This window comes from Phacochoerus africanus, chromosome 4 (genome assembly GCF_016906955.1).
Source record: "Phacochoerus africanus isolate WHEZ1 chromosome 4, ROS_Pafr_v1, whole genome shotgun sequence".
NCBI lineage: Eukaryota > Metazoa > Chordata > Mammalia > Artiodactyla > Suidae > Phacochoerus > Phacochoerus africanus.
Window position 1 is genome coordinate 116,911,243 of NC_062547.1, and position 11,901 is coordinate 116,923,143.

Below are 11,901 nucleotides of genomic sequence, written 5' to 3' on the forward strand. Positions count from 1 at the left end.
TCAGTGCATCCCCCTACCCCCAAACCTGTCTCATTTGGAAACCCTAAGTTTTTCAAAGTCTGAGTCAGTATCTGTTCTGTGAAGAAGTCCACTGTGGCTTTTAGATTTCACATGTAAGTGACAGCATGTGATGTGGGTGTCTCATTGTCTGACTTTACTTAGCATGATAATTTCTAGGTCCATCCATGTTGCTGCAATTGCCATTCTTTCCTTCCTTTTAATGGCTGAGTAAATGAACAAAATTTTTGAAAGGACATTTTTTTTTTTTGGTGTTTTTTTGGCCAGGGCATGCAGCAGCTTGATATGGGATCTCAGTTCCCAGACCAGGGCTTGAACCTGGGCTGCAGAGGTGAAAGTGCTGAACCCTAACCATTGGACCACTGGGGAACTCCCTGAAAGGACATTTTGACAACTGATGATTTGTGGCTGAGTTAGTGCCAAATATTCAGAAAATTAAGCAAATAAAAATAATTAGCCCCAAGGAAAACAAAAATAATCACATCATACTTGAGTGTTCCCAGGGATCAGCTGGGGACCTTGTAAACTGCATTCAAATTCTGGGCTGGGACAAGAGACGTATTTTCACAAGCTCCCAGAGAAGACCAGTGCTGCTGGACCCTTGACCACACTTTTGAGCAGCAAAGGTACTACATGGTTCAACTATGAATGGAATATAGGATAATAATATACACTCTGAATTGTGACTAAAATTAGAAAATACAGTTGGTAGGATGGAAGAAGGGAAGCATGCATGCCTGTCAGAGTTAGTAAAAGGAGGAAAATGAAATCATTTTCTCCTTCAGATTGGAAGTTAATGCCTAAAACCGAAACTATTAAAACTAGCTGGCAGAGTTCTGGTCCTGGCACAGGGGAAACGAAATCTAACTAGGAACCATGAGGTTTTGGGTTCGATCCCTGGCCTCACTCAGTGGCTTAGGGATCTGGCATTGGAGTGGCTGTGGTGTAGGCCAGCAGCTGTAGCTCTGATTCAACCCCTAGTCTGGGAACCTCCATATGTCATGGGTGTGGCCCTAAAAAGCTAAACAAAACAAAACAAAACAAACCATAGCTGGCTCTTTCTACACAATGATAATAATAAAAGTCCTTAAAAGGCAAAGGATGTGAACATAATTCACTGAAATAAATACAAATTTCAACACATGAATCAATGCTCAGTCTTGCTCATAAGAAATTATTCTATTTTTCACTTGATTGGCAAAGAAGCAGTTACTCACTGATTACAACAATGTGAAGCAACAGCAATACAGTGTTACAGCAATAGTTCTGAAACCTTTTCTGACAATCCTTATTGTGCCATAACTAAACCATTTTAGATTCCTCATCTTTTTGCAACAAATCTTTTAAGTTGACTCAGCTGGTATCCATTCTCAACAGCTCTCTTCCCTTGGTGCCTCTTTCAGAAATGAAAATGCTGTCTTTCACTTTCCTAGACTTCCTTACAGCTGAAGATGGCTAAGTGTCACAGCTCTTGACAATGAAACTTAAGCAAAAGTTGGCCAGGAGGGATTCTGAGAAATCTTTGGCTTTCAAGGAGGGAAAAAAGTGGAATACTGATAAAATGTCAGATGTGGCATAAGCCCTTTTACAAGCGTATGGCATGAATAGTGGAGTAAAAAGATACGAGGGCATCTCTGAGCAAATGTACCACCAATTTTTTTTGTAAAAATTAACTCCTGCTTAAGCTTCTGTTTTCTGTTACACGGCCAAACACATTCCTAGATGATGTACTTTCCCAAGAGGGCTGCTCTGAGTCATGACTTGCACCCCTGTGTTTATTTGTTTATGTCCAGTATATAAACTGCTATAATACTATGTCCACTATAAAACATATTAACAAAAATTGTTAGAAAAAAGCTAAGCAGCAATCCTAGTACTTCTTCGTGCATACCAATGCATCATCTTTATACAGCCTGGGTGCGTAACTCCTTTCAAAGCTCCGAAACTCTTTAATTTTCACATTTTTTTTTGCTGCCACACCTTCAGCATAAGGAAGTTTCTGGGCCAGGGGTCAAATTGGAGCCATAGCTGCCAGTCTACACCAAAGCCACAGCCACACTGGATTCAAGCCACATCTGCGACCTGTGCTGCAGCTTGTGGCAGTGCTGGATTCCTAGCCCATTGAGCAAGGGCAGGGATTGAACCTATATCCTCACAGAGACAATATTGGGCTGTTAACCTGCTAAGTAAGCCACAATGGGAATTCCTGGCTTCATTCACTTTGTAATCACTTGGAATTGTTTGATCTCATGCAATAAAAACTTAAAGGAACTGGGACTTAAAGGACATGAGGGGGCTCACAGCATTCACCAATTTAAAGCAGGCCTCAGCAAGATAGGAATCAGGAAGCTCAAACTTGTAGACCATTAGCTATTTTAGTTCCCATCATGATCTGTACTTCAGTCTCTACTCCAGATTTAAAATTCATGAGAAGTAATCCATTGGTTCGGTTTGGGTCATATTCTCTGGTCAGAATGCAGGGCTGTAATTAATAGCTCTTCCATAATTATACGGAACAAGAGAAGGCAGCTTCCCCAAGAGATACTCAGCAGACAAAAAAAAAAAAAAAAAAAGTCTAGATAAGGAGCCTCTCACATTTTACATAAAATCACCACTTTTGGAACAGTGCTTTGGAATAAAGTCAGGATCACCAATCCAATTTAGTTTCTTAAGAAAAATGTATCTCAAAATACTGAAGCAAGGTAATTTTAGAATGCCAATTACAATAATGCTCTTAAGTCTAAAAACAAACAAATCTAAAGCTTAAACTCCAGGATTTTCCAAACTAGTAACTAAACAATTCAATTACAGTAATTGACTAAAAGAATATGATCTACAGATTAGCTGTTTATAGGTCTCCAAGAGGATTTAACCACTTTCCTCCGGTTTTAGGCTCACACTAAGCTTCCACTACTCATTTTATTCTCTTTTATCTTCTCTACTGGCATTAAATAGTTCATAAGCAAAGGCTACAAAGTCGCTTTCAAATTTTATTTCATTAACTTAAGATGAACAAAATGTGTATTTCAAATCTTACTAAACTGAAACATGTTTACAAAGACGACAAACAAATACAGGATTTCAGGTAACACATGGTAGAGTCCACTGTCCATCTAAAATTATGCTTCTTTCTTCCACAAACACTGCATTGAAATGCAAAAGAAATTTTTTTTAACTGCGTAAGAGCTAGATGCCAACTTCTGTATTATTATTTCACTGTAACTTGGATGCTGAAGCTTGGAGGCACAAATATTCATAGTTCAGTCAAAGGATGAAAACAAAAAGCTTCTGTTTCCTTCAGATACAAATTGGAAGCCTTCATTCTACTCTTACAGTAGTACCACATCCTTGATTCTCACATCAGGTTACTTCTTCTTCTTTCCTTTCCCTTTTTTACTTCCCTCTCCTTGCTGAAGACTTTGGTCACCGCCTCCTGTTTTTTGTGTCCTTGTTTTTAGTTTAGGTATCATTTCCGCAGCATACAACATTACTGACTTACCTAGGAACCAAAAGTGAGGCTCATTGTATAATCTGAGAAATAAGACATCGAAGGTTATAAAGTTCAAGAAATCATCACATCAAGAAAATGAGAAGAATTTAAAGGGAAACAATTAAATGACTATGAAGTCAATGACTGGCTCAAGTAGGAGCCTTTCTTGAACAAAATGTATTAAGAACAGTGCTGGAGATATTAAAATGAACAAACATTTTGTTTTATCTGAAACAAAAATTTTGATCTTGCTCCTAGTAATTGACTTGAAGATCAAAGAAGAGTATATCGAAACATAAGATGGAAATGGAGTCAGGAAAACACTGTATCCTAAGCTAGGAAATAGCTCCTCAGTCCTACGACAAAAACGAATGTCATTTAGCTACAAAAGATGTTTACTCATCTGCCCAAGTGATTTATGCATACATGGACCCCTGATTTGCCAACAATCACTTCCTCCAGCTCCAATCACTACGTTCAATACGCCCAGCCTCTCAGCTCTTCTCCTTTTACTTTTTCCTTCTCTATTTACTTACTACTTCCTTTCTGGAAACAGGAATCAACATCTTTTCAATTGTAATTGTTACATCTATTTTATTAACTGTTTTTATTATTCTGGTCTAGGCAAAAAGTTGTGGGGTTTTCTTTGTTTTTGGGTCTTTTGACTTTTAAGAGCTGGTACAGGAAGATGCCAAGGAGAAGAAAACACACACTGGAATGAACTACCTGTTTGTTACTCCTGAGTCAGACCCTTAAGTTTCTAGAAATAGCTACCAATCTTGACATGTTTTGGCATATAAGAACCAATTATTATAATCCAACTAAAAACAAGTCATCAGTTTGGGGTTACTGTGTCAAAAAAATTAATAACGCCACTTAAAAAAATTAAAACATACTTTTTAGAAATAAAAAAATCTAGAAAATTAAAGAATAACATGTAGACAAATACTTATCTTCTCAATACTCAATATTTTAGAATACTGAGGTCCAGTTTTGTTTGGTTACTGTTTTTTTTTTTTTTTCTTTTTTTGCCACAACCACAGCATTTGAAAGTTCCTGGGCCAGGGATCAAATGTGAGCTGCAGTTGCAGCAACACCAGATCCTTAACCCACTTCACCAGAGTGGGAATTCCCTCTATCGTTGTTTCTTCTTTAAGAAACAAAATACTAGAGATAATACTACAGTCTTCTCTGACCATCACACCCCTGACCTCACTCCTCACCCCTGCTTGCCAGTAGGTTAAATACTATCTTTTTTTTTTTAGGGCCACACCCACGGCATATGGAAGTTCCCAGGCTAGGGGTCAAATCAGAGCTGTATCTGCTGGCCTATGCCACAGCCATGGCCAACACCAGATCGGAGCCTCACCTGCAAGCTACACCACAGCTCAAGGCAACGCAGGATCTTGGAAACCACTGAGCAAGGCCAGGGATGGAACCTGCGTCCTCATGGATACTAGTCGGGTTCACCGCCAATGAGCCTCGATGGGAACTCTTTAAATACTCTTTAGACTTGGTGTTTTCTTCCAGTCCATTTCAAAAATGTTTGTATATAATATTAATAAACACTAATATTTTGTATTTAAATTTATACTTTAGTGGAACCACCCTATAACTATCTCTTGCTTTTTTCATTCAACATGGGTTTTTAGATTAATGATAGAAATTAGTCGCAGACCAGAGTTACTGTCGTGGCACAGTGGAAACAAATCCGACTAGGAACCGTATGAGGTTGAGGGTCTGATCCCTGGCCTCACTCAGTGGGTTAAGGATCCAGCGTTGCCATGAGCTGTGCTGTAGGTCACAGAGGTGGCTTGGATCTGGTGTTGCTGTAGCTGTGGTGTAGGCTGGCAGCTATAGCTCTGATTAGACTCTTAGCCTGGGAACCTCCATATAGGGCAGGTGCAGCCCTAAAAAGGCAAAAAAAAAAGAAAGAAAAATTAGTCACAGACCTTAAGTGTCTCTAAGATGTGAAATAGCAATAATATCTGACCATTTAATAATTTCACACTCTAAACCTGGGAACAATGATAGACTTTCAGCAGCTATCTCAATTCAATCAGCAGCAGTCTTTTCTTTAATCTATAAAATGCAAATTATGTTTCTGATCTGTCAAAAAGTCAGTTTTAAAACATTTTTTTTGCAGTGTAGCAGAATAACCTATCCCAAATTTTATTCATTTATTTAAAAAGCTTACGTGATGGGAACTGTACAAGACAGAGGCTGCCATCTTCCTGTTTGAGCTGGACTCGGACTCTGCCCCTGTACTGAAGATCACGATTCCACTCTCTAGAGTACATCTTATTTTTCTAACATAAAAAAAAAAGAACAGGCTTTGAGAAAGTTATTATGTCAATGAGATGAGCACGGAAAACAGTGAAGAGAGAACCACATCATACCTCAAGAAAGACATTAAGTCCAACTGCTGAGCATACATCTTGAATCTCTGTAGCTGTAGGATTTTCGACAGCCTGAAAAGTTAAAAACAGAAACACTCAACAGTTCAGCTATAAGTGGATATTGCTACAGTTGTGTAAATCATTTCAAGTATTATAATCCGAACACATAGCAAAACCCTATGTTTCTTTTTTTTACTAGAGGTACAGTTGTTTCCTCTATAATTGTTTAAATTCTTGGGAATCACAATGATTCATACTTGTATGTCCATCTCTCTTCCAACAGAACATAAATTTCATAAATTTCTGTTTTGTTCACCACTATATTTCCTAGCACCTGGCATGATGCTTGGAACATAGTAGGTGCTCAATAAATACTGGTTACACAACTATTACAGATACAACCACCTTAGAAAACTGTTCGGCAGCATCTACTAAAGTTAAATGTATACATTCCTTACAGCCATGCAATTATATACCACGGAATACCAAGTATATCATGCAATTCCACTGCTAGGTACATATCCAAGAAAAACATAAAAACATATTCATTATTTAAGACAATCTCAAGAATTTTAAGAGCAGCACTATTTATAAATAGCCACAAACTAGAAACAGCTTAACTATCCATCAATAACACAATGGACTGCGGTACATTTACACAATGAAATACTACAGAGCAGTGGGTTTTAGCATGGTAATTTTGTCTCCTGACATTCAGCAATACTTGGAGCTCTTTTTATCTTTAAAATGAAGGTGGGTAGGGCACTGATTTCTACTGAGTAGAGGCCAAAGATGCTGCTAAACAACTCAAAACACAGCACAGCCCCCACAACCATGAATTAGCTGGCTCAAGATGTCAAGAGAGTGGCTGCCAGGAAACCCTATTACACAATAGTGAGATTTAACAAACTATACTCAAAAGTGCAGACAGGAGTTCCCGTCGTGACTCTGTGGAAATGAATCTGACTAGCATCCATGAGGATGCAGGTTCGATCCTTCTGGCCTTGCTCAGTGGGTTAAGGTTCCAGCGTTGCCATGAGCTGTGGAGTAGGTTGCAGATGTGGATCGGGTCCCATGTTGCTGTGGCTGTGGTGTAGGCCGGCGGCTACAGCTCTGATTGAACCCCTAGCCTTGCGAAACTCCATATGCTGTGGGTGCGGCCCTAGAAAAGACAAATTAAAAAAAAAAATTAAGATTTACTTATGTTTCTGAATATACCCTATAAGCCAATAAAATTAAAAACAATTCAATCATTCCCCAAATTGTCTGAGAGCTTGCTACTAGAGGCCTCAGTCAATGAGACTTGATGTTAAGGATTACTGTGAATCTGTGCTTTGGCATCTTTTCTTTTTTGCCTTGTGGCAGCTAAGCAAACTTTATAGATTTAAGCAGTAAAATGGGAGATATTAAATAACACAAATATAATGTAATGCTTCAGCCCAAGTTCCTTATAATTTTCATTAGATTACAAAATGTAAATGACTCTTAAAAATAGAAATATGACATTAATTTTGAAAATAAAAAACTACAAAGACCCTTCACTTGGCACTTTCCAAACTTGAGTCACCAGGCTTAGATCTTGGGTCTTTCTTTTTTTTATTTTTAGGGCCACACCTGTGGCACATGGAGGTACCCAGGCTAGGGGCCCAACTGGAGTCACAGCTGCCAGCCTATGCCACAGCCATAGCAACACAGGATCCAACCTGTGTCTGTGACTTACAGCACAGCTCACGGCAATGCTGGACCCTTAACTCATGGAGCAAGGCCAGGGATCGAACCCGCAACCTCATGGTTCCTACTCGGATTCGTTTCTGCTTCGCCACAGTAGGAACTCCTGATCTTGGGTTTTTCTATTTAAACAGCACAAAGGAGAAATCATCTCTTTTAGAACTATAAACATCTACTTTTAAAAAGCATTAATTTTAAAGTAACATTACCCCTCTCAAAAAAAAGATGAAGGTGGAGTTCCCGTCATGGCTCATGAGGGGACCAGGATCCATGAGGATGTGGGTTCAATCCCTGGCCTCGCTCAGTGGGTTACGAACCCAGTGTTGCCGTGAGCTGTGGTGGAGGTCACAGACTCAGCTCAGATCCCGAAGTTGTTGTGGCTGTGGTGTAGGCCAGGAGCTATAGCTCTGATTGGATCCCTAGCCTGGGAACCTTCATATGCCTTGAGTGCAGCCCTAAAAAGTGAGGGAAAAAAAGTGATGATAATGGATATACCTTTTATAAATTTCAACACATCTGCATTTTCTACAAGTCTTGTTTAAAAATTCAATTCCATTTGGGGCGTATCATACAGTGCCATAATGTTGGTCTCCTTTATTAAGGGGAAAACTGTCATAACCTTGCTTTAAAATTATATATATGAATATCTACAATCCCCCGACCCCCAAACTTCTTTCAAACACACACTCATGAAGAAACACTTAAATTTTCTCTTTTTTTTGGGGGGGGCGCGCTGTGTTTGTAGGCATGTGGTAGCTCCCAGGCCAGGGAACCAATCCCCACCAAAAATGCAACCAAAGCTGCTGCAATGACAAAGCTGGTCCTTAACCTGCTGTGCCACAGGGGAACTCTCACTTAAATTCTTTCGGTTATGGAATTCCCGTCGTGGCACAGGGGAAATGAATCCAACTAGGAACCATGAGGTTGTGGGTTCAATCCCTGGCCTTGCTCAGTGGGTTAAGGATCCAGCGGCATTGCCTTGAGCTGTGGTGTAGATCGAAGACACGGCTCGGATCTGGCATGGCTGTGGCTGTGGCTAGACTGGCAGCTGTAGCTCCGACTGGACCCCTAGCCTGGGAACTGCCATATGCTGCGGGTGCAGTCCTAAAAAAAAAATAAAAATAAAAAGTCAATTCTTTCAGTTATAAATCCGTGCCCTTCTTTTTTTAGGGCCACACTTGTGGGCATATGGAAGTTCCCAGAATAGGGATCCAATCAGAGCTGCAGCAGCGGGCCTACACCACAGCCACAGCAGCATAGGATCCCAGGCATGTCCATGACCTACACCACAGCTCAAGGCAACAACAGATCCTTAACCCACTGAGCAAGGCCAGAGATCCAACCTGCATCCTCATGGATACTAGTCGGGTTAGTTATTGCTAAGCCACCACAGGAACTTCGAATCTGTACCCTTCTGGTTTCACCATTCTTTTCTTTTTTTATTTGTGTCATACCCATCAGAGCTGCAGCTGTGATTCCACCAGAAGTAGGGCAATGTGGGATCCTTAACCTGCCCCGCCACAATGGAACTCCTGGTTTTGCCATTAAGGAAAACACCCCAATTCTTGCTTGCTGTTCTCCTCAGGCCAACAAGTGAAAGAAAACTTTGTGTCTCTAACAGGACAACCTCCCCAGACCCTCAAGTCCAAAGATTCCAGCCTGCTTACCTTACTTATGGGAATTCGCCTCCCCTCCGCAATGGTCTTCTTGTTATTTAAATATGCAGGATAGATACAAATGAACCTGCCACAGGAAAAACCCAGCTGGCATCACTAGAGCAATATTTTCAAAAATTCATTCATTCGTCATCATTAGGACTACCGGTACACATATACTATTATTTACTTTTTTCTTTAAATTGTCTCCCCACTACTTAAAAGTAAACATTAACTTATTACTTTAGATGTTTAAAAAAAATCACTTGCTAGATAACATTTAAACAAAAAATACTGCTCAGTGAGGTACAAAGTCGCTGTTGACTTAGGTACAAATGCCTGTCAAAAATTCCCGAGTGTGCAGCCCGTTTTCTTACACAGAACGTACGGTGTCAGAGGTATAAAGGACTTGAAAGAAACCAAATAAGCCTTTCCGAACGTACCAACAATTACAAGAGATTTTTCATTTTGTGACTACTTAACATAATGTCTACGTAGCATCCAGAGCCCTTTGTCCCACGTACAGGTAAATAGTGAGCTATGTAAAGTCGGAAACTAGGGGCCCTGCGAACAGGCTGGCGCAGCTGGCCTGAGGGAGGCGAGGCCTGGGGTTCGGGCCGAGCTCCCCCGGCGAGCCTTTCTCGCGGCTGCTGAGGGCGGTGCAGCACCGGCGGGCTTGCCTCGGGCCTCTTCCTCTCTCCGGACCCACCTGTCCTGGTCGGCCGGGGACCGTGCGGCGGCGCAAGCCATCTTCACTCAGGCCCAGACAGTGCCAAGACACGACCAGAAGAGAAAAAAAAACAGCGGAATCTCCACTAGGAGAGGTTCCAGGCCACCCCGTTTCCGGCGGAAGTCCAGCCCACTGAAAACGCCTACGCGACCGCGGCTTTTCGCGGTCGGTCTGTTCCAGCACCTGTCCCTAGGCGCCCAGATTGCTAGTTTCTGACGTGGCGATGCAATCTCCAATTCTCGCGAGACGACCTGAGAACGCGACCAACTCCTTCCTTTCTCAAAGCCGGCCTTTGGGGCGCATGCGCGACAGCTAAATTTGGATTCCACGTTCATGCTCTTATCTGAATTCAATTCTACGCTGAGTTTTGTGCTAAACTCTCTGCCACTTGGAGTAGGGCCCTACGCCACAGTAATCTGTGAATTCCGAGCAGGTTGTTAGAGTAAGCAAGGAGATGCTCTCTGTGTTTAATTTTTAACCGCTTTTGGGCCCTGCAGCTTGCTTTCAACTTGGCAAAAAAGCATTTTTATGGTGTGGAACTGGCTAAATTACTGGCACTGTGACTATACACCTTTCAAGACTTCTACCCTAAAATTCACTATTTTTACATATTTTAGGTTAATTGCAAAGTACTATTTGAGGATTCTGTTCTTAAACTAAACACACATTCATTCCTATTTTCTTAGCTGCTGCTTATTAAAAACAAAAACCACCACCAACAAAAAGGGGGCAAGGCAAAATAGGTATTTTCCCTTTTACGGATGAAAAAACAAGTCTTCCCAAAAGCTTCAGTCTCAGTGATGGGTAATTTGCCCATTATCATCATACTAATGATGGCTGAGCATAGATGCCCAGCTGGTCTGACTGTAAGCTCCTGACTTGTCTCCATCCTCTCAATTCCTGCCTCTCAATCATCCTTGTACTAGTGACTTAGTACCAGATATAAATGTTTTACTTCTTTCTAAAGTGAACAAGAGTCCTGTAAAAAAATCTTCATGCCTGGCCAAACCAAACATGTAGGGATGAAATGAATCCAGACTTTGAAATAGATGGTTCAGGACTTCACTTTCATACTTTAGTTGCATCACAAGAAAATTCACATACTTTAAGAAAATCAACATTTTATGTTAACATAAATATGATATATAGAAAAATGTGATACATAGAAAAGGTGTGAAATGAACAAGGTAGTCTTAGGTTTAGTACACACATGCAGTAGTTTACAGTGGGGTTGTTTTTTCAGAGCCATGTAAGTAATTTGAGACAAAAAGACCAATATTAAAAGTGGTTATATTTCCTGGTTTATACATAGTTAGGGACTCAATGGGGCCAATGTTTTTGAGTGGCATTCCATGCTGTAATGCCTGTTTAACTCTACACTATTGTTAAAATATTGTAGGAGTTCAAAGAGAAGGGGAGGGCGAGTGGCAATATTGTTACCACACTAATGATTATAAAACAAGTGAATACAAAGTTTTAAAATGTGGATGCCTGCGGGGAAAGCGAGTTAAACTAGAGGATAAAGTGGTACACAGAAAATTGCAGGGATGATGAAAGGCCTTCAGGAATTGACTGTACTTTTTTCAAGTGTAATCAGTATTCCTCATATAGATGTGCCAATAAATTCAACCTATCAACCTTGGTTGAGGCTTTTGGGTAGGGACGGGGTTCACAAAGGTGGAAAGAAAAGATCAAGGTGGGCAGGAGAAATTTCATTGAGATAGTTGAGTAAGACTTGAAAGCAGGATGAGAGGGATTAAGGAAGAGATGTGATGTACAGTCAGCTCTCTGTATTCATGGGTTCTGCATCTGCTGATTCAACCAACCAAGGGTCAAAATATTTTTAAAAATTGTTTTCAGAAAGTTTCAAAGAGCAAAACT

At 40.6% G+C, this 11,901-nt stretch overlaps 1 protein-coding gene across 2 annotated transcripts; it reads right to left on the minus strand.

Annotated features, from left to right (window-relative positions):
* Window positions 1-2,995: 2,995 nt before the first annotated feature.
* Window positions 2,996-10,259, minus strand: SRP19 (signal recognition particle 19). Of its 2 annotated transcripts, none has more exons than XM_047778416.1 (5): window positions 10,000-10,259; window positions 9,303-9,378; window positions 5,908-5,979; window positions 5,706-5,817; window positions 2,996-3,517 (listed from the first exon to the last, which is right to left on the minus strand). In XM_047778416.1, the coding sequence occupies exons 1-5, from the start codon at window positions 10,038-10,040 to the stop codon at window positions 3,384-3,386; spliced, it is 435 nt and encodes a 144-aa protein (XP_047634372.1). In that variant the 5' UTR covers window positions 10,041-10,259; the 3' UTR covers window positions 2,996-3,383. The 2 variants fall into 2 exon arrangements, with proteins under 2 accessions (XP_047634372.1, XP_047634373.1); XM_047778417.1 differs by having other exon boundaries at window positions 3,462-3,549; window positions 10,000-10,239.
* Window positions 10,260-11,901: the final 1,642 nt, after the last annotated feature.